General features: G+C 47.9%; 1 protein-coding gene across 1 annotated transcript; it reads left to right on the top strand.

Annotated features, from left to right (window-relative positions):
• The first annotated feature begins 638 nt into the window (after window positions 1-638).
• On the top strand, window positions 639-15,441 carry FAM110C (family with sequence similarity 110 member C). The gene is made up of 4 exons (XM_056130561.1): window positions 639-752; window positions 8,927-9,539; window positions 9,704-10,196; window positions 15,317-15,441. The coding sequence occupies exons 1-3, from the start codon at window positions 639-641 to the stop codon at window positions 10,165-10,167; spliced, it is 1,191 nt and encodes a 396-aa protein (XP_055986536.1). The 3' UTR covers window positions 10,168-10,196; window positions 15,317-15,441.
• The last annotated feature ends 12,338 nt before the right edge of the window (window positions 15,442-27,779 follow it).

The following is a 27,779-nucleotide window of genomic DNA, read 5'->3' as shown; positions in this document are numbered from 1 at the left end:
CTTCTTCTCCCTTGCAAATGCCTCCATAGCAGTTCTGCAGAGTCCCTGGGGACTCTTGTTCCTGGAGTCAGGAGTGGCCAAAAGCCTATTTTTAGATTTGGCTTTGATTCAGGTTCAAGAAAACAAGGCCAGTTTGCATGGTTTAGGCCCAGTTACCGTGGCCTCTTAAGCAGACACATTGGATAACACATTCTCCAGCATTTCCAGCTGCATCCCGTGGCCCCCTGTAAGCCTGCCACACTTGCAACCATCTCCCATGACTGCCTGATCTCTCTTTCCACCTGACCAGGTTTGCTAGATAAGAAACACTGGCAGCTGCTATGGCAAAGCATACATCCAGCAAATTTCAGAGAAAACTGGATGGAAGCCAACAGAAAAATAGTTAGTATCATGTCTGCCTCTTGAGAAAATACCTAGCAAATCTACCAATCTTCTTGGCACCAGAGTGAAAAGCTTGAGACAGAAGCAGGCACGCTGCAAAGATGGTCTGGGTCTGGGTACCTCGGCACACTCAGAGGAGTGTTTTCGTGGCAGCAATAGCATTGGAAACTGCCATGTGCTGAGCCTCCGGGAAGGAGAATCACAGAACAGAGCCGGAAGAAGGAATGACTGCCACACATTAGCCTCTGGGCGTCACTATGCGTGTCCTGCAGACAAGCCCAGGACTTGTGTTCTCACTGCAGGATGTCTTGGCTACCAGCCTATCTGCCAACTATCCTCCTCAGAAACTGCGGGGCTCCAGGGTTTCCCAAGTACGCTGTGTGCGGCGCCAGGCAGGCACAGTGATGGTAGAACTGCATGAATAGAGCGAGGCCAGCGGCTTCTCTGTAGACCTGCCCCACCTACTTCTACTGGCTCCCCCCTGGCTCTGGGCTCTGCTCTGCTCAGCCTGTGCTCCGGAGGCACCAACACAACCGCAGCTGCTCCATGAGGCCCACACGCACCATGACCACAGGACAGGAATCCCTCTTCACAGCAGGCCCTAAGGTCTCCTATTTCCCCAGTAGTTGGCCTCCCTGCTGATGGTAGTGCTTGGGAAAGCACGTTTATTTACCTTGAAGGCAGAACCTAGGTAATTGTTGAGAGAGCTTTGTCACGCTTGACAAGCCTTTACATGAGGCTGAGTCACCAGATAGGCAAACACCGCACGGGGATTCAGATCTGGCACCAGCACTTGGACTTGGTCCGGAAGGAAGCGTTTCTGTGGAATTCTTTGTGGAAGTCGTTTTCCTGAGAATTAGAAAATGGTGAGAACATCACCTTTCAGAGCTGTCCATGTTTTCTTCTCAAGCTAGACAGACTCGTGTGGCACCAAAGTCTATCTCTTCTGTGTGAACATGGGAAGCGGAGGGTTAGAGAGGATAGCTCCTGTGGGAGAGCACACAAGCCCTTCCAGGGCACCACAGGAGGTGTGCCTACTGGCCTAGAACCACACCCCCAGCGCCATGTCACAGGGCCCATCATCTCATCAGTGCCTACAGCCGTCTGAATACCCCAAGTTCTGAAAGTTAAGGCACTTGACTAGAATGGGGCTCTGGCCCGGATCCTGGTTAGAATTCCAGGACCACTGAGCACCGCCAGGCATGGCCTGATAACAGGTGTGGCCTGTTTGTTTGTTGATAACAAACAAACAAAAGGGTGGGCAGTATGTGTGGAAAAGTGAATTTACGTTATGTCAAGCAATTGGTCACAACTGCGGTGTCTCTGGAGTCTCTATAAGGGCTCTTGTTCATGCTAAGATATTTTGAGAGTAAAGGGGGAAGTAATAATAATTGTCTTTGACTAACAGGCATCAGCTGTCACCATGCCAGCCAAACACAGGGGTAGCCTTTACAGAAAAGATCTGTGTGGTGAGTTTGTTTTAAAGAGATGTCAATCGATGAGCAAGAAAACACAAATACCTACCATTCAATCGACAAACTTCCATTGGTTATTCACAAGGTGCAGACAGTCCTTTTTTTGCAAATAATATTTTGCAGATACTCCCTAACTATTTGTTAGGGATTGCTTTTTTACCCACCCAACTTCCTTTCCTTCTGGGTACTATCAACTTGTTCTCGATATTTAAAACTTATTTTGTTTTGTTTTTCATCATTTTCACTTTTCCTAAACCACACTGGAGTGGAACCAGATGGCACTTGTCTTTCTCCCTCTGACTGACTTATCTGTGCAGAGCCCCTGCCTATCCATGTGTGTTGTCATAAACAGACAATTTAAATCTTTCTATGAATGAGCAGTATTCCATTGCGGACATATACCAAATTTACCATAGACATTTTCTCTGTTGAGGAGGAGAATAAGAGGGCATCAAAAATTGCAGCAATGTTTTTTGGAAAGTATTTAGAACAAATATGAAAAAAGAATAAACCATATTATGCGGGTAATCAATACCCTCAACTACGCTTTGGTGGGTGGCCAAAGTGCTAGTACAGTGGGTAGGGTGCTTGCCTTGTATGTGGCCACCGTGGGTTTAATACCTGGCACCACAGATGGTTCCCCAATCTCCACCAGAAGTGATCCCTGAGCACACAGCCAGGAGTAAGACCAAAACAACATCGGGTGTGACCAAAAAAAAAAAATTGTTTTTTAAATTTAGGCACCGTAATTCACAAAGTTAGTCATAGTTGACTTTCAGGCATACAACTTTTTTTTCTTTTTGGGTCACATCCGGCAATGCACAGGGGTTACTCCTGGCTCTGCACTCAGGAATTACTCCTGGCGGTGCTCAGGGGATCATATGGGATGCTGGGAATCGAACCCGGGTTGGCCGCGTGCAAGGCAAACGCCCTACCCGCTGTGCTCCAGCCCCTCAGGCATACAATTTTCTGTCACCTGTGCTGTCACCAGTGTCAACTTCCCTCAACTGATGCCCCCATTTTCTCCGACACCTCCCAGTCTGCCTCCTTGACAGACACATTTTAAAGTGTGGTTATTGTAGTTTGAATTAACTTATCCTAAAATCCTTGAGGTTCACCCATATTGTAGCATATTGCAAAATATCCTTCCTTCTTTTTTCTAGTGGGGGGTGGGTTGGGGCCACCCTTAGGGGCTATACCCAGTGGTGCTCAGGGACCATGTGGTGCCAGGAAACAAATGCTTGCACACAAGGCAAGCGCCTCAGTCACTGGACTCTGTCTCCACCCTCATTCCTTTTTAAGGTTGAATAATATTCCATTGTATGGATAGATCACATTTTTCTTATGAATAGACATGGGCTTGCTTTAAACATTAACTATTGTAAATAATGCTCCTATAAATGCGGGTGTATAAATGTTTCTTCAAGACCATTATTTCAATTACGTTGGATAAATAACCAGTAAAGGAACTGCTGCAGTATGCAATGTTTAAAATTTTACTTTTAGGGTCTGAGAGATAATTAAGCAGGTAGGGCCTTTCCCTCGCATGTCACCAACCTGCGTTTGATTCCTGGCACCCAATATGGTATCCTGTGTACCACCAGGATTAATTCCTGAGTGCAAACCAGGAGTAACCCCCTAATGTCAAAACAATAAAATTTTATTTCCTTAATGAACCACCAAACTGTTTCCTACTGCATTATTATCACTCTACATCCTCACCGTTACGTATGAGTATCTCCAGTTCTCCAACCCTCATCAGCAGTTGATGCTTCAGATTTCTTTTGTTTGTCTTTATAGTGGCCATCTAAATGAGTAGGAAGTAGTGCTTAGAATTTTTATTTCCTTTAATGATTGGAAATTTGAGTATTTTTTCCTGCACTTATTAATCATTTGTATGTTTTTCTGAGAAATATATTTTAAGTATTTTGTTCAGACTTGAATTTGGTTGCTCTATTTTTGTGTTATTGCATTGGAGTGAATTCTATCAACCCTTCATTTGATAGATAACTAACAAGTATCTAGTGGGTACTGTCATTTTATGCACAATTTTAAAACTTTTCATGAAGTCGAACTTGCTTTTTTGTTGTTCTTGTCTCTGCCTTTGGTATCACACCCAAGAAATCAGTCACTTGCAATGCCATGATATTAATTGTATTTATTCTTCTAATAGCTTCATTATCTAGGGAGTTATATTTAAGTTTTGGATAAGTTTAGCATTAATTTTTATGCATAGATTTAGACATTTTTGACATTTTTCTGTGTAGTTTCCCCAGCACAATTGCTAAGACGACTGTTCAGAGCTCCTCCCCTTGCCCATCCATTTAATCTCTGTAAAGACTATCTTGGGATCTTTGTTAAAAAAAAAATTATTCCCACACTCTCTATTCAATCCTCTTGAGTGATGTGTTGTTTTTAATGACTATCCTCCATTCTTTTGATTATTGTAGATAACTCTTCCGCAGTGCTCAGGACCCAATCCAGTTCTCCTGCATGCAAGGCATATATTCAGGCCTTATAAGCCAATTCCCCAGTCCATGATTATTGTAGCTTGTTTTAAGTCTTTTAATCAGAAAGTGTTAGTCATTTAATTTTGTTCATTTTCAAGATCATTTAAGATATTCAAATTTTCTTGAAATTCTATGCCAATTTTTGGTTTCTATTTCTGCAAAAACATCATTGGGATTTTGATAGGGATTTTATGGTGCTTGTACATTACATTTTTAAATAAAATACTTTATTTAAAAATCATGGTTTACCCAGCGATACCACTCCCGGGAATATACCCCAGAGAGGCAAAAATGTGTAGTCGAATTGACATCTGCACTTGTTTGTTCATTGCAGCACTGTTTACAATAGCCAGAAACTGGAAGAAACCTGAGTGCCCAAGAACAGATGACTGGTTAAAGAAACTCTGGTACATCTACACAATGGAGTACTACGTAGCTCTTAGAAAAGATGAAGTCATGAAATTTACATACAAGTGGTACAATATGGAAAGTATCATGCTAAGCGAAATGAGTCAGAAAGAGAGGGATAGACATAGAAAAATTGCATTCATCTGGGGGATATAAAGCAACAAAATATGAGATCAATACCTAAGAATAGCTGAGATCAACACCAGGAGGATTACTCCATAACTTAGAGGTCAGCCGGATATTCTAGGGGAAAGGGCAGTTCAGATAGAGAAGGGAACACCAAATGAAAGGTGTTTGGAGGATCCTCCCAGGAGGGGAAATGCATGTTGAAAGTAGACTATGGACTGAACATGATTGCCACTCAATGCCTCTTTTGCAGACCACAACACCCAAAAGGAGAGAGAGAACAAAGGGGAATGCCCTGCCACAGAGGCAGGGTGGGAGGGGGGGGTGGGGGGAAATGGGCACTGGTGGAGGGATGGGTATTTGATCATTGTATGACCGAAACTCAGGCACAAAGATTTGTAAATCTACAACTGTACCTCATGGTGCTTCACTAATAAAAAAAAAAATTTCATTTAAAAAAAAATCATGGTTTACAAAGTTGTTCATAAGACAGTTACTATGGGCGTTCAGTATTCCAGCACCAATCCTACCGCCAGAGTGACCTTCCCCTCACCACTGTCCCCGTTTTCCCAAAGTCCCCTTAGCAGGCACACAATAAATGATTTCTATAGCTTGTTACAACTAAATGGCTAATGAAATCACCAAAAATACTTCAGTAAAGGGACTGAAGCAATAGCACAGCAGGTAGGGCATTTGCTTTGCACGCAGCTGACCCTGCCAACCCAGGTTCAATTCCTCCACCCCTCTCGGAGAGCCCGGCAAGCCTGGCAAGCTACCCATGATGTATCTGATATGCCAAACACAGTAACAAGTGTCACAATGGAGACGTTACTGAGCCCGCTCGGACAGTGACCTTCTAAAGGATGCCCCAGAGTTTTCAGTTGGGAGATTGGTGTCCACAAAGTTTAGCTGCTTGGCTTGCATCTCCTCACATGAATGGGAAGAGCAGGGTGGACATGGTGACGGCTCTGGGAGGTGGCCCTACTTATGCATTATATTTGATAGTATTGACATTTTCAATTATTTTTTGCTTGTTTTTTGATCATACTCTGGAGTGCTCAGGATTTACTTTTGTGCTCCAGGCTCACAAGATGCTACACTCCAGGATCATTTCTGGCAAGGCTCAGAAGACCATATGGGGTGCTAGGGGTCGAACTCGGGTCACCTCTGCAAGTCCTACTTACTGTTACTATGATTCTCACCCCAAGTATTGTCATTTTACTAACATTTAAATTTCTAACTTGTGACTATGGAATGTGCTTCCTATTATTAATGGTTTTGTTTTCAGCAATGTTTCCAAGTTTTTATTGTATAAGTCTTCACTTGCTTGTTTATATTAATTTCTAAGCATTTTGGGTTTTGATTATATTGTCGATGGTATACTTTTTGTATTTCATTTGATGATTTTTCATTGATAAAGCATAGAAATTCAAAAAATTCAATTTTTTTGACTTTAAAAGGCAAAAAATAATTTTTTTATATATTTTTTTATTAGTGAAACACCATGAGGTACAGTTATAGACTTACACATTTTTGTGCTTGGGTTTCAGTTATACAATGATCAAGTACTCACCCCTCCACCAGCGCCCATTCTCCACCACCACAGGTCCCAGCATCCCTCCCACCCCCCATCCCCCCATCCCACCCTGCCTCTGTGGCAGGGCATTCCTCCTTGTTCTCTCTCTCTCCTTTTGGGTCCTGTGGTTTGCAAGAGAAGCATTGAGTGGCAATTATGTTTGGTCTATACTCTACTTTTGGCGTGCTTCTCCCACCCTGGGAGGATCCTCCCAACACCCTTTATTTGATGCTCTCTTCTCTATCTGAGCTTCCTTTCCCCTTTGTATCCTGAAACTTTGGTGAATTTACTTTCTTCATTCTTACAAGTTTTTGTGTGTATAATATGAAAGGTTTTATGCATTATAGTGTAATATACCCCGCTACAGAAAACATTGTCCTTCTAATTTGGATGTCACTATGTCTTCTTCTAAAATTACTCTGGGGATTAAATCAGTATTCTTGCATGCAAAGCATGCACTCAGCTGTTGAGCTATCCTTCTCACCTAAGTAACTTTGGATAAATGTGTTACTGTAGAGTTTCTGTATCACAAGGTCCAACCATAAACACTTCTTCTCTGATCAAATTATTACAATGATGCCAGAGAGGAAAATATGTCTAAACTTTGTTAGCAGTTGAGCAATAAGAACGATTTTATCCAGACATTTCTCTAGGGAGTTCCACTTTCCAGTAGAATATCTGCTTAATAAATGGAAAGTATGAATTTTGTTTTTGCTTTTTGGGTTTCACCCAGTGTTGCACAGGGGTTATTTCTGGCTGTGCATGCAGGAATTACTCCTCACGTTGCTCGGGGACTATATGAGATGCTGGGAATCGAACCCGGGTTGGCTGCGTGCAAGGTAAATGCCCTAACCCGCCATGCTATCGCTCTAGCCCCGAAAATACGGATTTTTGACCTTTACCAATAAATACAACTGTGTCCTCCTCCTCTGTCATTCTCCTTTACCCCTTTCTTTGAGAAAGGAAGGAGGGAAGGAAGGAAGGTAGGAAGGAAGGAAGGAAAAAGGGAGGGAGGGAAGGAGGGAGGGAGGGAGGGAAGGAGAGAGAGAGGGAGGGGAAGAGAGGGAGGGAAAGAAGGTAAGAGGGAAAGAAGGAGGGAAGGAGGGAAGAAGGGAGGGAAGGAGGGGGGAAAGAAGGAAGGAGAGAAGAAAGGAGGGAAGGAAGGAAAGAAGGAAGGAGGGAAGGAAGGAGGGAAGGGGAGAGGGAAGAGGGAAGGAAGGAAGGAAGTAAAGAAAGGAGGGAGGGAGGGAAGAAGGGAGGGAGGGAAGGAAAGAAGGAGGGAAGGAAGAAGAGAGGGAAGGAGGGAAGGAGGGAGAAGGATGGGAAGGAGGGAGGGAAAGAAGGAAGGAGGGAGGGAAGGAGGGAGGGAGGGAAGGAAGGAAGGAAGGAAGGAAGGAAGGAAGGAAGGAAGGAAGGAAGGACAGACTACCTTCTGTTAACCAGTGGCCGACATACCCCCAAGAGGTAACGTGGTACACAAGTTCCTGTCCTAGTTGTGCTTTCACTCTTGACTGCAGGGCATGGATGGACTAAAGTTCTCCAGGCCTCATCTGGTCTGTGATTGTTGGTCATCGTGAGGGGTGGGGTAGGTGCACGTGTTCAACCGTGCTTAACTTCTTTCAGCCCAGGCACCTGGTGGTGCACCGCCAGCCCCTTTCTGGGCCCACTGGGGCGGGTACTCAAGACGCGTTTCTGAGCACAGAGTCAGATCCAGACGGAACGCAGCCTCCTGACATCCAAACTGCGGAGCCGCCCTGCCCACTGCTCTGAAAGGTCAGCCTGACTTGGCACGGGCTTTAACACAAGAGATAACGTGATCCTTTCGCTGGTTTGCTACTTATTTGCAGTCCTTTGTCCAACTTTGGGGAAGAATTGGAAACATTTCCTCCCTCGCGTCAGCATTCCTAGGCTGCTAAACTGGCACCCACCCCCACCTCTGCTCCTCTGCTGTCTTGGTTACCGAATAAACAGGGACTGGACGGGACGCCCCGCCGGCCCTTCCCAGCCCCCGCCTGCGCGCGGACCCCGGAACCGCCGGCGTCCTCCTGCTCACAGACGTGTCCCTTCCGAGGGACACTCCGCGCCTAGGCAGGGACCGGGAAATGGAAGGAACCCGACGATTCCAGGCACACCGACAGTGCCAGGAATTCAGAGGGGGAGCGAGGCACCCGCGGGCTAGCTAGGGGCGCCTTCCTTGGGCCCCTCCGCCCTCCCCCCGTTCGGAGAAAGTGAGGGGATCCAGGAGGACAAAGGCGGGGGGAGAAGCGCCCTGGCTCGCCAAGTCCGTCTCGCAGCTCCTGGGTCCGGCGGGGACAGCCCAGTCACAGCCGCGCGGTCCCAGTGCCGGGTCCCCGAACACCCCGACGGGGAGGCGAGTGGGGCGGGGACACCGGACAGCGGGGCGGGGACACCTGGCGGGGACACCGGACACCGGGCGGGGACATCGGGAGGCGGCGCCCGAAGCGCAGGGCCGGGCGGACCGCGGCGAGGGCGGGGACCGCGCCCGCGCTCAGACTCCGGACCCGGCGGCGGGTATCGGGGCGCGGCTCCCGGCCTGGCGCGGACTTCGGCCGCGGCTGCCGCTCGGAGCACGTTCCCGCCGGACGCCGAGCCCCGCGGCTGCCCGCAGGATGCGCGCCCTGGCCGCCCCGGACGCCGACGCCGCGGGCCCCCGGGCTCGGGACGCGGAGGCGCCGCCGCGCCGGAGCGCGGCCGAGAGGCTGGCGGCCGACCGCGCCAAGTACGTGCGGGGCCTCGCGCCCGAGGGGCCCGCGGGCGACCCCCACGGCCCCGCACGCGCCCCCGAGCCCGTGGTGCGCAGGGTGATCGCGCGCAAGCCGCTGCGGCCCGACTCGCTGGTCATGTACCGGCAGAAGTGCGACTTCGTCCGCGGGTCCGACGCCGACGCCGCGCGCGCGGGGCTGGCGAAGAGGCGCGTCCCGGGCCCGGGCAGGGACCGGGCCGCGGGCCCCGCCGAGGAGGGGGCGGCAGGGGCGGCGGGCAGGGCCGGCGCCGGGGAGGCCGCTGCCCCCGAGGCCCCTGTGCCCCCGGCCCCCGGCCCGCGCACGGCCGCGCCCCCCGCGCCCCTGGCCCCCGGCCCGCGCCCCGCGGCGTCCCCCGCGGCCCCGGCCCCCGGCCCGCGGACGGCCGCGCCCCCCCGCGCCCCTGGCCCCCGGCCCGCGCTCCGCGGCGCCCCCCGCGCCCCCCGGCCCCCGGCCCGCGGGCAGCTGCGCCCCCGGCCCCCGGCCCGCGCCCCGCGGTCCCCGCGTCCGACCTGGCCCCCAGCAGCGCGGCGGCCGCGCGCGGGGGTCCGGAGCTGCGCGGGGCGCGGCGAGCGGGGCTGCGGCGCTCGCAGTCCGACCTCAGCTCCCGCTTTTCCGTGTCGCTGGCCGAGCTGGACTCCTTCTTCCAGTTCTGCGGCCTGGAGCCCGACGTGGTGGAGGCGCTCGGCCGCGAGAACTTCTCCGCCGACGGCGAGCGCGCGGCGCGCAGGTCCCGCTGCGTGAGCGTCGCCACCTCCGACAGCGGCTTCTCGCGGCGCAGCGACGAGGGGCTGCAGGAGGAGGAGCTGACGGAGCAGGTGCCCAGCACCACGTCGGTGGTGGAGAGGAACGCGCGCATCATCAAGTGGCTGTACACCTGCAGGAAGGCCAAGGAGGCCCCGCGCTCCGCGCCGCAGGGCCCCGTGTGAGCCGCCGGCCGACCCTCACCCAGACCCAGGTGCGCGTCCCGGGAGCCGGAGTCGGCGGGGGCGGGTTGGGGACGCGGGAGGCGGGCGGGAGCGGGTGGGAGCGCGGGAATGGGAGTGGGGGTGCGGGGGCGGGTGGGCGTGCGGGCGCGGGCGGGAGCAGGCCAGGCGCTGGAGTTGGGGGGCGCGTGCAGGCCGCACCTCTGGGATCTCTGCCGGCTCCCTTTGTCGCTTTCAGTCTTTTTGTCGCTTTCACGCTTAAGCTCTCTTTTGGGTGTTTGTGAAACGAGGAGGAATCGGGATTTTTAGGGCTCCACCTGGACGGTCTTGGCCATATGTTGACAGCAAAGGAGCCTTTGGGCCTGTTCTGTGCCTCAGGTGCGGCGCTGCCTGGGGGGAGGGGGCGCAAGGAGTGGGAGGAACTTTTACAGGTCGAGCCCCTCCCGGGCCCCTGAGGCCTTCTCCCCGCACTGTTTTGAGAGCTTTCTAAGGAGAGTAGCTTGCAGGATGCTAGAGGAACTGCTGGGCCGGTGGACCACGCGTGAAACTTACCACGGTGCAGAGAGAGGCGCTTCTCTGAGCACAAGTCTGGTCACTGGCCGCTGAGGAGTGTTTAGCCTTTCTGATCCTCCGGGACCTGGTAGAGTAAGCACAGGGGGGAGGGAAGGGTGCTCCTCCCTCCGCACAGAACGCGAGTGCTGTCTCCTTGTACCTCACAGATACTGTTGGTGTGCCAGGAAGTAAACAGAGGGGGTGCAGCGCCTTCCCCCCCCCCCCAGGAAGGGGCCTCAGATCTGTTTCTGCTCAAGCACCACGTTTTTAAATTTTTTTAAAATTTTATTGGGGAATCACTAGACACCCCTGCCATGGCACAGGGGTAGGGCGTTTGCCTTGCACGGGGCTGATCTGGTTGGCCCAGGTTCGATTCCTCTGCCCCTCTCGGAGAGCCCGGCAAGCTACCGAGAGTATCTCGCCCCCACAGCAAAGCCTGGCAAGCTACCCCTCATGTATTCGATATGCCAAACACAGTAACAATAAGTCTCAAAATGGAGACGTTATTGGGCCTGCTTGAGCAAGTCCATGAACAACAGAAGGACACTGTTTTTTATTTTATTGAATCACCATGCGATACAGTTACAAGCTTTTATGTTTGAGTTACAATCATACAGTGTTCAAACACCCATCCCTCCAACCAGTGCACATTTCCCAGCACCAGGCTCCCCAGTATCCCCCTCCTTTCTCACCCTCCCCCTGCCTCCCTGGCAGACAATTTCCCCCATACTCTCTCACTCTACCTTGGGGCATTGTGGTTTGAAACACAGATACCAAGAGGCCATCACTTTTGGTCCTTTATCTACTTTCAGCACACATCTCCCATCCCGACCTATCCTTCCAGCCATCATCTTCTTAGTGATCCCTTCTCTATTCCAGCTGCCTTCTCCCCCCTGCTCATGAGGCAGGCTTCCAACTATGGAGCAATCTTGCTGGCCCTTGTCGAGCACCACTTTTGAGGAACAAAACACTTCCCACTCTGGGATGAGGGAGGAGTACAGAGGTGATGGCTAACAAAGACATGTCAAATCTATCATTTCTTCTTGCACGTAGAAGGTTCAAGATTTCAGTTCTTCCTTCTAACATGAAGATTCTTCACTTTTTTCCTAGCCCAGTTTCTCATAGAATTTATATGGCATATGGGTAGTTTGGGCTGGAGCGATAGCACAGTGGTAGGTGATTTGCCTTGCATGTTGCTGGCCGGCCGACCCAGGTTCGATTCTTCTGCCCCTCTCAGAGAGCTCAGCAAGATACCGAGAGTATCCCGCTCACACGGCAGAGCCTGGCAAGCTCCCCGTGGCATATTCGATATGCCAAACACAGTAACAACAAGTGTCACAATGGAGACTTTACTGGGCCCGCTTGAGCAAATCGATGAACAATGGGAAGACAGTGCTACAGTGCTATGGGTAGTCCACACTTAAAACAATACCTTAGCTTATATTTCCTGCACGCTGTCTCTTGGAGCTGGGATACATGAACACTGGCAAAGGGGTTCCCAGGCAGCTTCGGGATGGAGGCAGAGGTGTGGGCACGCGGGAGGTGCCAGTGTACAGCCCAGAGTCTGCAGCTGATGCCCTGAAGCCAGCATGTGTCAGCAAGAACATTTCGACTTGCATTTTAGGGTTTGGCTACTCCTGGGCTTAAAATTCACCAGATGGTCTCTTCCCTCTGCACTTTAGGGTCCCGTCCGTCACCTGTGTATCTGTTTCGTGACTGGAATCTGAAGGAGGAAAATAGTGCTATGGGTGGAAGTAGGTAAAAAGTGAGCTTGGGAACTGCTTCTCTGTGTTGCCAGAGTTCCCTGTGTTTCAGATGGCATAGGTGGAAGGGCTGGTGTGACCACTACCCAGGTCACGGGCCTGCACATGGCAGGCCCAGGATTTTCTCCACAAGGAACCCTGTCCACAGTCCTTGCAGGCATCTTGTGTGTTGTTGCTTAACACAGCACAAACCTATAATCTCACAGTACCTCTTAGGGTTGAGTGTATGTAACCCATGTGGTTGGCTAGCCTGGGAGGGCTTACGCTTAAGACAAAAAGTCTTTGAGGGAGAGACTAGCAGCTGGTCTGGGAGCTCCAAAGGGGGATAGATCTCTGCAGATCAGAAGAGCCCAGCTCCCTACTTATCCCACCTACAGCTCACTTTCTTCTGTTCCACATTGGAGCATGTCCCTTGTTTGGGGAGGGACTGCTTCATGTCGTGGCTCTGAGGGGGCACATGACTCACACCTCACCTGGCCATTTTTCTGCAGGTCACCAGCAGTTCGTAGGGACAGGGATATGGTACTCAGACAGGGAGAGGGCCTTCTGGCATGGGGAGATGGTTCACATGGGTATGGAGATGGTCCACAGTGATGGGGAGATGCTCCACAGGGGTGGGTAGATGGTCCACAGGGATGGAGAGGTTGTCCACAGGGATGGGGAGATGGTCCACAGGGATGGGGAAACACTCCACAGGTGTGGGGAGATGGTCCACAGGGATGGGGAAGTGGTCCACAGGGACTGCGAGGAGGTCCATAGGGACAGAAGGGGCCCAAGGGGACAGGGAGAGGAGCCACAGAGACAGGGTCAGGAGAGGTCCACAGGGATGGGAGGGATCCACAGGAATCTAGCATATGGTTTGCATGAAGGAGCCCCAGATTTAGTCCTGGCACTGCATGGTCCCTTAAGCATCACGAGATGTGACACAGAAACAAATGAAAAGCAAGCAGTTACATCACAGTTTATTCCCCTAGACTCAAAACAGAGCTTACTCTACTTTGAATCTTGCTTTCAGGATCCCTCCTGGCAAGCTGCTGGGAGGACTGAGCACATGTGTGTCAGGCTCTTTCCAGCTCAGGTGCTGAGACCATATCTGCACCGGAACCACCATGCTCCTCTTTCCCCCCAAGGATGCCCAGTCATTAGAGCCAGGGGCTAGCACAAGATCTCTGCCAGCACTGGGCAGCCTGGCCGGGCAGCTTGATGAACAGTAGATGATAGGACCTTTCCTCACAGGCCTGCTTGCCTGACATAAGTCCCAGGACTTCTGCAATCTGTGGAAGCCACAGCCTCTCTAGTTTGTAAGGACACATATTTGTGTCCATGTGGGTTTAAATTAGGATTCCTTTGGAAAATCAGAGAACCTGGGATGTTGCTTTTATATAATTTTATTTTAATAGATACAGATATTATAAATTAAAATAAGAGCACCTTGCCTAGAACTAAATAACAAGTTTATAAGTTTTTAATCCATGGAAAATGTCAGAGCTGGAGAGTGGCACTCACAGTCCTATAGGGTTCCCCAAGGAACAGGGGCACTTGCACATGGGCACCTGTGGGTTTCGGTTTCTCCTGGTGTCAGACAGAAACTCTGCTGTTCCATCTGCCTGACTTCAGGTACCCTCCTGTTCCTCAGCTCCCTGAGAGGGAAGACCTGGATGATGCAGGTCTATTGAACACAGTCTAGAAAGGTGCACTTTTATACTGCTGGTAAAGAGTGGAAACTTGTGGATATTCTTTGAGGATATCAGGGATAAACGTTGCTCAGTTTCAAGGCCAAAGGCTCAGCTGTCCCATGCTCTGTTCACATTTCTGGGATCAAGGAGGGCACTGTGAAGGCACCCGGGCAGCTGACAGGTAGACTGAAGAGGGTGAGGCACAGATGGTAATTCGCACCTCCTCCTTCTCTTTGGACCATGCTGAGAAGTGTGTCAGTTACCAGTAAGGAGTCAAATGCTTGAATAACCATAGGAATAAACAGGTAGCTTGAATAACCATAAGGCCACCCTTTCTGTCTCAACTCGGTGCCAAGGTCATTTAGGAGGATGAGTGTACATAAAGGGGCCCGTCTGTCTGCTCCAAGTGCTCATCCGCCCGACTACCTCGTTTTCTATTTCTGGCCAGACCTAGTGATAGGTAGCACTGGTTACAACTGCTCGCAAGACAGTTTACAACATTCAAAGAAATTTGAATGGAGACAAACAAGTTTTTTTTTTTTTTGCTTTTTGGGTCACACCTGGTGATGCACAGGGGTTACTCCTGGCTCTGCACTCAGGAGTTACTCCTGGCGGTGCTCAGGGGACCATATGGGATGCTGGGAATCGAACCTGGGTCGGCCGCGTGCAAGGCAAACGCCCTACCCGTTGTGCTATCTCTCCAGCCCTGACAGACAAGTTTTCTAGTCCAGAAGAAGGCTGCAAGGAAGCAAGTGTTTGTTCTTCCAAGGAAAAAAAAAAAAAACAGATGATAGCTGTCTTTGTTATCAGCTTCTTTTCAAAACTCAAAATTGTAAAGTAAAGTAAGTAAAGGCCCTCCCGTTGATCATCGATTTGCTCGAGCGGGCCCAGTAACGTCTCCATTGGAGACTTTGTTGTTACTGTGTCTGGCATATCGAATACTCTCGGTAGCTTGCCGGGCTCTCCGAGAGGGGCAGAGGAATCGAACTCAGGTCGGCCATGTTGGCTGCATGCAAGGCAGACGCCCTACCCGCTGTGCTATCGCTCCAGGAAAGTGCCTAGGACCAAAGACTCAAGCCCATAGATGCTGTAGGCTGACTGCTATAACTTCATAGCCTTTGTCTAACCCATGTTGCTCACTGCGGTTTCCTCACTCTTCAGGATGCCAGTCTTCTTATGACGGGGCAGTGAAACATGCTGTGGATATTGGGGAACCAGGACCTTGCTCGCTGCCACCAGGTTAGCCAGGGCTCCAGATGAGCATCATTGCTGCTTCCCAGGAAAACAGCCTCCACCAAAGAAGGTCTGAGAAGCTATGCAGAGATGGGTGACGGACTTGGAGGTTCACTGGGACGTAGCCCTCGGACATGGATGCAGCTCTGTGCCTTTCCTTTGAGGAAAATCTTGTTTCCAGCAGCAGAAGAAGACAGGAAAGCTGCTGGTGAAGATTTTCAGGGGAGCCTTTTTAACTGGTTGCTAATGGAGAGGTATGATAATACATGTGATAATATCTAAATCTACTTATAAAAGAAAAATGGCAAAGACGAGAAAAGCCAGCCACGGCAGAGACCTCTTCGACCGTCTTAGACTGTTGCATTTAACTCAGTTCTGTGATCCTGAAAAGTGTCTTCTACTTGAATAGTATTTCCTAACAAACACTGAGCGCACATTCTTACACACACACGCACACACACATGCACAGCGTGTGTGTCACTGCTCTGTTAACTACAGAGAAGCATCACTGCTCTGTTAACTACAGAGAATTCCAAAACTTAATTCCAAAACTCTAGAACCACCTTTATTTACTGATATGCTTCTAAAATCACCTGAGACCTACAAGAACATTCTATTCAGTTCACTCCCATTGGACTGTAGGTGTGTAGAAACGTTAAAAGACATCTCGGAGATGAAACAATGCTAAACAGTCTTTCTCTTCTAATGGAAGTTTCTTCAAGTTAGTAGAGAATCCTGGCGTTTTCTTTTGATAGAACTGGAGCAGCACCCTCCTCCCCAGCTCCTTCTAGAATGGCCTCCCACAGACTTGGTCACAGTTCTCAGGAGATGGGAAAGCCTGTTCCTACAGAAGAGGGGCATATCCTGCTGGGGGCACTGCTCTGCATTGTGAGAATAAGATCCCAAGCTGCATCAGTTCTGTCATGGTGCAAATGGACGTCTGAGGATCTGGGTGTCCTCTGGATGGCCAGGAGACTCTTAACACCCAGTGTTGTGGAAAGTGGCTGAGACCCTGATTCCGTACTGGCCAGTGGGCCCCACAGAAGATGGGTTTCTGGTTTAACACCTTTTGTGAGAATGACACAGCAAAGCAACCTTGCTGTATGCTTCAAGGCCCACTAAGTTTGATGAAAATTGATCTTTTCAGGAATAAAATTATTACAGGAAATGAAAAACGAGTTTCCCAAGAGCAAAATATTTTATAAAGCAATCTATTTTTTACATCCATGTAGAGTGTATTCTATTTTTGTAACTTTTACTGTGAAAGTAGATCTTTGAGTTATTTAAATATTTATTTTACACAGATACTGGTTTTCAACTTGCTGTCCTTTGCTTCATATGGTGTTAATCTTCACCAGTCTAATTAAAAACAGTGCTCTCCTCTTTAGTTTCCTGGATACGTTGTGTAACTGGATTTTTAGCTTCCAATTTTAAGGTCTGTGTTAGACCTTAAACACAGTCTACTGTATTGCTGTTGGTGTCCACTGCTATCTTGACTATTCTTCATGGTCCCGCATCACTGTGGGGAAGGCTCTGTTGGCCCTGGATGTGATTTTCTGATTGTAGACTCTGTTTACAGAAAATATAGTCGCTCCTTTAGGCATTTCTTCAAGGATGTTCCAGCTGATAGTCTGTTGCTTACTGGATTGTATTTAGTTTTAAAGGATGTAATGATGAGAGTTTATTTTTTAATAATTTTTTATACATCCAATTCCATTATATACAGATATCACAGAACTTTAAATAAAATTTTCTACCTTTCTGTGGGTTTTAAATAACTAACTGAAACCTTATTTAAAATGATCTTAGATCAAAATGGTGGAGACTTGCAGCCATATAATAGATGAAAAACAAAAACAAAAAAAGCAGATTAGTGTGTATTTAAAATCTCTAAGATCTTCAAGAAGGTTTCACATTTCACTGGGATTGGTTGAAAGGGAAAAATTCTGCTGAAGGGAACTCAGGAAGTAGAACAGTGATGGTTGTGAAGTACAGGACTGGGAGACAGAAGATGGTGAGAGCCAGGACTGTGAGGTATCGTATTGTGGGATATGAACAGGAGTGTGAGTTATGGGACTGTGAGACATAAAACTGTGAGGTACAGAGCTGAGAGAGTTGGGCAGAGACACAGGACTTTGGGGTACAGAACTGAGAAATTTGGGACAGAGACATAGGACTGTGGGGTACAGAGCTGCAAAGACGGGACTGTGAGGTACGGGACAGTGCAGTACGGGTCCAGCATGTTCTGGGCTACTCCATCAACCTCATGTGAAAATCCACATGTGTGATTAGAAGTGATAGATCTTTCCCTAACTCTGAAATGCTTCCACTTGCTGAACAATTTCAAGAAAACTAAACTTACTAGCTTTAATCTGGATGGAACAGCTCATGGTTGCTTTTCAAGGATGAGTAGAGATTACAGACACAAAATAGTTTCATGAAAGAATCATATAATATAATTGAATACAATAGGAAGAAAAGTAATGGATAAAACAAGGATACTAGCTAGGCAGTATTCTAATTCACTAATACAGAGACATCTGTACCTCAAACTGAAAGATCAATTTATGTAACCGGAAAGTTTCCTCATTATGTACATATGTATCTAGTTCTAAACTACTGTCTCTGAGATGGGAATAAAAGGGTTTTCTTAAACATTGCCCCCTTTTAGGAGGTTCAAGTTCAATGCAACAGTTATATTTGGTAGTGTCCCAAGGTATCAGGCTCAGACAACTGTTTTAGAAGTTTCTAAGAGATTCTTCTGTACATGATTTCCAACTGTAGTGCAACACTTTATATTCTGCACAAAAAATACTTTACCACCTATTAATACTAATTTATGATGTCCAATGTGAAAATAATTGAGGCAAGAATATGCTTATTATACTCATTTACTTTCTTCTATAACTTTATCAGATTATCACTAAAACAAGAAAAACTTGCCAAAACTGGGCCTAGTAGGGTTTTATGCTTCAAATTTTTGCTTCACCATTTTCTAAAGGGTCAGGAACATGTTTCAGTTACAGAATACATGTCTCACACATGTAAGGCTCTGGCTTAGTCCTAAGTGCTGCCAAAAAATAAGTATTCAATACCATTATTGGAAAGGGGCACAGATAAGAGTGAGCACACACTCTGACCTCCCTTTTTTTTTCTTTATGGGTCACACCCAGCGATGCTCAGGGATTATTCCTGGCTCTGCACTCAGGAATTACTCCTGGTGGTACTTGGGGGACCATATGGGATGCCAGGGATCGAATCCAGGTCGGCCGCGTGCAAGGCAAACGCCCTACCCGCTGTGCTATCACTCTGGCCCCAAACCTCCCATGTTTTAACCCCTAATGAAGGCACTTCTGCAAATGCTGGGTCTGCCCTCGCAGCTGCTTGTGCTGGAGGTGGTGGGAGAAAGCTAAGAAGCAAGTCTGAGCTCTCAGTCCTGCACTGAGGGATCCTGTCCTGCTCTTGAAGCAATCAGTGCAAGTCCTCGACAGGCTTTCTCAAGGAACATGAGCACATCAGTCCGTGTTTCTAGGGAGGCAGGGACAAAGCCCAGGGATCCATGGAAGCTGTAACTGCAGAAATGGCCAGAGAGATCGCTTAAAGGACCATACTACATGTCCACATGCAGTGGGTCTGGGCATGTATGGGTGCCTGAGAACTACCAGAAATAGCTGCTGAGCGCCACTGATGTGGTCCCCAAAACAAAAGAGACAGAGAAACTATCCTGTTTTCCTTCTTGGTTTTGTTTAGTTTTTACAGTGTTGCCTTTTTCTTCCTTCAATTAATTAGAATACTTAACTTTTGGTTACACTTTTGAAAATTCTGTAAGACAGGAAGCAATAAAGTGATGCAGTGGCTAGGAATATGAGATTGTTTGCATTTTCAGTGATGAAATAGTTTTATATAACGATGTTTCACGTTGAAAATATTCAACAAGAAGGAGACTGAGCTGACATTCAGAGCTTCTAATTCTGGTAGTAAAAGAACCAGGGAACAGCTGATGGGGAGAAAGGAGAGATGCTTCGGACCCATACCCCTGCCAGAGGGACAGTCCAGAGGTTGAGGCATTTGCTCTGAACGTGGCTACAGCTGCCACACGGGTTCCACTCTCTGCACTGTGTGATGCTCTGAGCATGCCAGGTATGTCCCTAAGCACAGAAGTTGGCTCCTGCCTGGTTATTGTTGTCATCTACGCCCCCAAGGCCTCATATTCTACCATTGCTTGTCATCTTTGTGTTAACACCTTGAAGTTGCCTATAAACGTAGGAAGCTTTCTGGAGAGGAGATGGACTCAGCCACTGATTACTATTCACTGTTAGAATAGAATAGTATTTTTCTTAGGGTTTTTTGTTGTTGTTACTAGTGTTGTTTTTGTAGTACCAGAGATTGAACCCAGGACCTCATGCATGCCTGACAAGTGTTTTACCACCAAGCTACATCCTTAGTTCCAAGTGTTAATTATCTTAGTAATAGAAATAGATAAAGACCTGGGTCTTAGTTTCAGTGGGTCCCGGAGGAAACTTGGTTTTCAGCGTAAGTGGAGTGTGAGTTATAATTGCCAGACATGAAATTGTAGTACCAAACTAAGCCTACAATCAGCTGTCTAGTGGTATTGAAGCAATCTGAGAAATTGTGACTTTAAATAAGGACAATCTATGGGTAAAGAGCAGAAGGGAACCACATGTCACCTACTAAAGAGCTGGATAGTAGCCTAGGCAGTGGCAGAACCCCCAAGCAGCCTGCAATGGAGCATGCATTCTAGAAGAAGGGTCATGTATTTATCAGGGTCAGTAGATTAGAGATAATAATACATAGCAGAAGTAGAACACAAGTAAAAGAAAGGAGTGGGGAAAAAAGAAGGTAAGAAGCAAAGTAAGACAATAGTAATGGCGCTATAACTTTAATTTATAAATTCCACTATAACCCTTTTGGTGTATGTTTTCTATTTGGTGACCAGTTTGTCTGAAACATAAATAGGACCTAAAATCTAAATTATATAGAAAAGAACCAAGAAGCAGAGAAGCAAGACATGCAAATCATAAATGGCATAGTTTTCCCCGAGGTAATTTTAATCTCTGGAGCTCCTTCTTTCTGAAAGTTTAGAGCTTTGAATAATTTTAACTGGATAAAAAGCAGAAACCATTACATATTGTTCTTTGGACAGAGGTTGTTGGTAAGGGACACATTCCTTCCCTTACGCTTAGAGGAAGTCCACTTTTCTAGATCCAGAAGACGATAAGAGACATCAGCACAGCACGTACAGCAAGTCCCTGGTGACTCAGAGCCCCAGCAGGCCAGCTCCCATTAGAGCTGTGTTTGCTGAGTGACCTCTGCCACCCTCTTTAGCATTTGAAAGCAAAACACAGGCTCAGGCCCAGACAGGTGGGGCTGGTATTATCAACTCTCAGGACTATGTTCTGTGCCAAGCTCTTGACAAGGCATGGTGCATACATATCATGAGCACCGCACACTGATCCTGCAGGTAATGGTGAGCTAAGGGCATCTTACATGGTTCTTGCAGGTAAGATACCAGGAGGGGCACCCAGGTGCTGAGGCAGAGAGCATGCAGCAAGGGTCACAAGCTCAGGAAGCAATGCTGAAAGTCAAATGTCTCACTCTCACCTTCTAGAAGGGACTCAAGGCTGAGCTCACACAGCTGCCCTAGCTGTCTGCTGCCCTGAGTCTTACCCACAGGCCCTGTCATGCTCTAGGTCTTGCTCCTAGAGAGCTTTTCCCAACCCTGCAAGGTGACCCAACAACCACACAAGTTCTGCTTAGTGCAGGTTTCCATGTTGGCAAGGAGTCCCCAGCCCTGGGAGAACCTGCAGCCCCAGAAAACTTCGGGCAACTCTTGGGAAGGACTCTGAGTACACACCTGTGTGCCAGGCTTGCCTGCTAGTTCCTGTTCCCGAGAAAATGTCAACTGTGAGGATTGTAAGAGCCTGAGAATGTGGCATCTCTACTCTCCTCCCCAAACAGGGCAGTGTTTGGGGTTTCCTGACTGGGAAGGAGGAAGGTGGAGGAGGCAAGTTTCTCCATCTGAAGGGAATAAGGAATCTGGAGCTGAAAGGACTTGTCCCAAGAAAAACTATGTGGAATCCACACATTGGGAGTGCCCGCGCACCCATTTTCTGAGCCTCTCAGCCACAGGGTATGCCAAAGATTGCTGCTGGCTATCCCACTGAAGTCTCCTGAGGATCTATAAGAGTTGTCACTTTTCTAGGAGGAAGCCAGGAAGAAAGACTTTGAACCCAATGTATCTGGCAGGGAAGGCAGCACACCATTCTTTCTTCACCAGACTATTAAGAGTGATTGCCAACCAGGATGTTTAAGGATTTCGTAACTTCTCAGAGCATAGGCTGATTCAACAGGTCAGAACCTAAGCTGGATTCAGCTGCAGGTGCCACTCCCAAATTACCTGGGTGACCCAGTTCCAACCTGCTGCATGACTCAGTCAGGCGGGGCTCCCTACATCCTTCATACTGAGAAATCTCAAAGTGGTTGGCACGTGCTCACATCCAAGTTCAGGGATGCTGACCATCTTGAATAAGATGTGTTTTCAGAATGAGAATGATGAGATCAGAAGGAAAGCAATCAAACTCCTATCAGAGCTCAGAACAGTGCTGCAGTGGCCTTTGTTTCATTCACTGAAACAAGATGTCTCATTCTCCACCAGGAGAGGTGGCACCAGATGGGCTATGGATCCAGTAAGCAGCATCTGGTACATGGCACATGAGGATGGTTCACAACGCAAGATCTTGGGGGCTGGAGCGATAGCACAGCAGGTAGGGCATTTGCCTTGCACATGGCCAACCTGGGATCAGTTCTCAGCATCCCATATGGTCCCCCGAGCACCACCATTTCTGAGTGTACGAGCCAAGAGTAACCCTTGTGCATCGCCAGGTGGGACCCCTTCCCCCCCAAAAAAAAAGATCTTTCCAACCATATTTGAAGAGTCTGAGACCATCTCAAATGCTATTTGTTGACTTTGAGGTTAATGAGAAATGGCCCAGCATCTGTTTTCAGCTTGTTGGTATATTCGAGGCTTCGGACATGCTGCTCGGCATAGGTGAGAAGGGACCCAAGACAGGACCTCCCCAAGGCAGAAAAAGGCAAAGGACTGAGAGGAATATTTTCTGTTGCCTCTGGGCTGAGAGGATACAAGCCCTGGGACTACTGTGTTCGACTCAGGATGACCGTATTCAAGATCAGCAGCCTGCTGTCTACTGTCCTTCCTGGTCAGGACAGCTGACTTGTCACAACCCAGAATTCCACGACTTCAGGGCCTGTTCTACAGGAGCCTGTTCTAGGAGTTCAATTACAACCATGGAGTCAGGGATCCTATGTGACTGCAGAGCAAGTGGCTATTCATAGAGAAGATTCTTAATTCTTAAGGAAGTCAAGTGCCCGAGGACATAGAGCTCCCACATAAGAATCTGTCTTGGGAGCACTCACTTGGCAAGGAGTCAATTTCACTTAGATTCCTGTCTGTTCCTAGTGACTAAGCTTAGGGCTATGGTTAAAGTTCAAAGGGCTGGAGTGCAGGCTTTGCATGCACGAGGCCCCAGGTTCAGTCCCCAGTATTGCATGAACCTCAAGTACATCTAGGAGTGACCCCAAAGCAACGTGCTGGGACCAACCCCTGAGTACCACTGGGTATGACCGAAACAAAAAGTGACTAAGATGAGAGCATGTGGAACACTATTCCCTATTTTTTTAATAAGGAATGTAAGTCCCTTATATAAATTATAAAAGGTAAAGTAAGGTAAAGGCCCTCCCGTTGATCGTCGATTTGCTCGAGCGGGCCCAGTAACGTCTCCATTGGAGACTTTGTTGTTACTGTGTCTGGCATATCGAATACTCTCGGTAGCTTGCCGGGCTCTCCGAGAGGGGCGGAGGAATCGAACTCGGGTTGGCCATGTTGGCCGCTTGTAAGGCGAACGCCCTACCGCTGTGCTATCGCTCCAGCCCTAATTGGAATAAATTATATTCCAATTATATTGTCTGGGACTGTGGAGGACACAGGTGAAACATTATCTTCGCTACCTGGTGAAATGACCCTAACAGAACTCAGATGACCATTGGTAGCATTGCTGATTGGGGTCTGGCTACTGGATTTTCTGAAGCTCTTCATATTTTTTGTTTTGTTTTATTTCTGTCCATCTTAGAGGGCTGCATATCTACTTCATTCAGTCCAGTGAGCAACCCAATTAAATGTTGACATTCATCCTGTCTCTGAGCTGGAGCAATAGTACAGTGGGTAGAGTACTTGCCTTGTACCCAGTTGATTCAGACTCTATCCCCAGCATCTGGTAGAGTTCCCTAAGCCCACAAAAAGTGATCCTTGAGCACAGAGCCAGGAATAAGCCCTCAGCACTACCAGGTGTGGCAAAAACCCACATTCATTCTTTTCCATGAAGACTTTTGTACCTCAAATGTTATGCACGATGTGATTGCTCTTGTGACTCTTGGGTCACATGCACAGGGAAGTGTGTGTCTCAGACACTCCAAGTCATCACTTCTCAGCCTTTTGGTTAAGTTCAAGTGTAGTATCAGACACACCAGTCACTTTTTGCTCTAAGTCTAGAACCTCTGCCAGATTGCTTAAGGCGAGGCTGTGGTCACATCTGCAGAACACATCACCAGGGTTACCATGAACATTGTTGTCTCACTAGAAACAGGACTGCTAGCCTACGGCACAAGGAGAGTAAAATGAGTACAGAACTTTCAGACAGACTCAGAAATGTGTCACTTCCCATGTGACCCTACACTGATTCTGATCTTCCAAACCCATCCTGTGCCTGCAATTGAGATCCTAGAGTCCTTGCCTGAGTCTCTTTATTCTTCTCAATAACTCATGATTTTTTTTTTTGCTTTTTGGGTCACACCCGGCGATGCACAGGGGTTACTCTTGGCTCTGCACTCAGGAGTTACTCCTGGCGGTGCTCAGGGATCATATAGGATGCTGGGAATTGAACCCGGGTCGGGTGCGTGCAAGGCAAATGCCCTACCCGCTGTGCTATCTCTCCAGCCCCCAACTCATGATTTTTAAATTCACAATTTCTAGATATAAATATAAGGTACATGAATACAAAAATACGATACTTCATGAAAAGAACGCCGAGCCACTGAATCTCCCAGGCAAACTGATCCAGGCTGAGAACTCTGGTGCTTTCTCAGAGTGCAGATTCCCTGCTCCTGCTACCGGAAGGTTCAGCAGCCCACACCCACACCCAACACTTTCTACCATAAAATGGTCCAGCTTAACTGAACCTCATCAAGCCAGCAAGCATATGCAGCTGCACAGCACCTGCAAATTTCATAGTACATAGCAAATTTGATGTGAAAGTTGAGTAGAAGACCACCAAGCTCAATGAGTGAAAACAACAACACAGAAGGCTCAACTATCACCAACCAACTCAATAAATCCTCAAACAATGCTTTTAGTAACACCAAAGCAATTTATAACAATCATCACAAATTGATGTTTATTAATATATTTTATGATAATTCCTTGTTGTAACAAGCAATGTAAAATAAATTATTTTGTGCTGCTAAGGGGGTAGGCTTGGGTGGAGGTGGGGAATCCCTGTGTGTGCAACCAAAATAATGAGCAGTGCAGCTAAGTGTTCTCACACCACAGCTAATGCGTGCCACCTCAGAGAGCCAGCACACATATGACACCTCAGAGGCCCAGTACGCCCGTGCCACCTCAAAGAGCCAGTGTGTATGTGACCTCAGAGACCCCAAATGCATGTGCTACCCTGTCCATCCCAGCAACAACCCCTACTACAAAGAGAATTATTAATGGAAGAGTAATTAGTATTTTAGCGTGTCTGGTAACAAGGAATATAAAATAAACTATTTTGTGCCTGTTAAGAGGCTAGCCTTTTGGGAAAACAATACAGACATCTCTCAAAAAACTAGAATCGAGCTCCCACTTGACCCAGCAATACCACTTCTGGGAATATACCCTGGGGGCCCAAAACACAGCACAAACACCCTCTGCACTCCTATGTTATTGCAGCACTATTCACCATAGCCAGAATCTGAAAACAACCCAAGTGCCTGAGAACAGATGAGTGAATAAAGAAGCTATGGCACATCTACACAATGGAATGTTATGCACTGTCAGGAAAATGAAGTCATGAAATTTGCCTAAAAATGGATGGACGTGAAGAGTATCATGCTGAGTGAAATGAGTCAGAAGGAAAGGAACAGGTATAGAATGACTGCATTCATTTGTAATATATATGTATATATATATAAATATGAAGAATAATATCCATGGCAAGGGTAAACAGGGGTTAGGAGGGCTGGTCAATGGTTGGAACTAACCACAAGTGTGTGGAGGGCTGAGGGTAGGTAAGATATAAAAGAGACTGCTATGGCAATAATAGCTGGAAATCATCACACTGGACAAGATCTGAGGGTTAAAATTAGGTAAGGGATGTTCTTGATAACTTTTCAGTATCAATATTGCAAGCTGCAATGCCCAAAAGTAGAGAGAGAGAGAGAGAGAGAGAGAGAGAGAGAGAGAGAGAGAGAAGCACCTGCCATAGAGGCAGGCAGGGGGTAAGGGGTGAGGGGTGATGGGAGGGAACCTGGGGTCACTGGTGCTGGGAAATGTACACTGGTGGAGGGATGGGTGTTGGAATATTGTATGACTGAACTCCAATTATGAACAACTTTGTAATGCTCTATCCCACAGTGATTCAATAAAAAAGTTGTTTTTTTTTTTTTAAAGAGGGCAGGCTTGGGAGGTGGGCAGGAAACCGGGGACATTGGTGGAAGAAAGGTCACACTGGGAGTGGGATTGGTGTTGGAACATTGGATGCCTGAAACAACTATTATGAACAACTTTGTAAATTGTGGTGTTTAAATAAAGTTTCAAAAATACAACACTCCATAGTGAGGTCAACACTTTGTTCCTGATCTAATATGTCTAATCAGAAATTCATGTTTGCTTGCAGTAGATAAGAACTTTTGAATGTAAAAACGGTTCAAAGACATGTTACTGATTATCCCAAGATTTCTTAATTAGCATGAAAGCTTTCACTCTCTCTGGCCTGGCTACTCTGACGTGTGTGTGTGTGTGTGTGTGTGTGTGTGTGTGTGTGTGTGTGTGTGTATGACCTAAAGCTAAGAGGTTGTGCCCTTCCTGGACTGAAGCATCAGCCAGAGCGAAGGATGCAGGATTAACTATGCAGTTGGACACATCACTGGGCATCACCCAGTCCATTCTTAGTTAAAATTCAGAACCTCCTGATATTTGGGGAAATGCACATGTCATTTATTTATGTGGGCTGGAGTGATAGCATAGCGGGTAGGGCATTTGCCTTGCACGCAGCCAACATGGCCTATCCGAGTTCGATTCCTCCGCCCCGCTTGGAGAGCCCCGCGAGCTACCGACAGTATCTCGCCCGCCTGCACGGCAAAGCCTGGCAAGCTACCCATGATGTATTCGATATGCCAAACGCAGTAATAACAAGTCTCAAAACGGAGACATTACTGGGCCTGCTCGAGCAAATTTATTTATGTTTAAGAGGGTTCTATTGCATGGATTATTTTCTCATGTGGGAAGCCAAGAGCCCTCTCATAAACCTTGGCCGTGGTTCCCATGTTAGGAACTGCTTGGGACAGACATTGGTGACAGTCTCCCAGGACTTCCTGATCTCAGCGGATACCTGATCTATAGCCACACATCAGGCTGACAGCTTGTCTGGCCTTATCTATAGCAACCTCCAGGATGCATCTACTCCCTAAGCCCCTTTGATATACAAATGTAAAGCTCAGGATGCACCTACTGCCACAAGACCCTTTGATGTACAAATGTCTACCTTGAATGTTAGGTAAAGCTCTTGTTGCTGACCTTACCATATATGGTTATATTGCTTCTGCTCCTGACTGAGCTGCTTGGACCCTATATAAACAGCCTGTATCCCTCAGTAAAGCCTGTCCCTTTTTCTCTCTGTTTCTAAACTGTACTCTGTCTCTTGTGTCTCGTGTTCATTCGTTGGTCCCTCCTTGCACCATCGGATCAATTCTCGGGCCACCTCCGCGGGCCTGAGAGTGGTTACCGGGGCCCCCTGCATTCTCACATATTTTGAAGCATATATTTAAACTCAGGACCAGAAAGAGTAGCATAGACAAAAGAGGTGTGAGAAATGACATTTTTTGCAGGAGGTTAGTGATGGGTTTTACCTTTCACATTCTTTAGATGACAAAATCTTGGGAAATAGAATCATTATCTGAGAACGCAAAAACATTAACCAAGAGCAAGTTCCTCTGCCGCAGGACGAGCTCATTTTCAGGCCTGCAATGTGGAGAAGCAAGACCAGCCTCAGGCATGGGGCTGCAGGAGCGTCTTTGGGAAGGAGCTCCACCAAAG

The sequence above is a fragment of the Sorex fumeus genome, unplaced genomic scaffold (genome assembly GCF_029834395.1).
Source record: "Sorex fumeus unplaced genomic scaffold, SorFum_2.1 ptg000079l, whole genome shotgun sequence".
Taxonomy (NCBI): Eukaryota; Metazoa; Chordata; class Mammalia; order Eulipotyphla; family Soricidae; genus Sorex; species Sorex fumeus.
The sequence above is the reverse complement of the archived record's forward strand: the minus strand, read 5'-3'. Positions and strand labels throughout refer to the sequence as shown.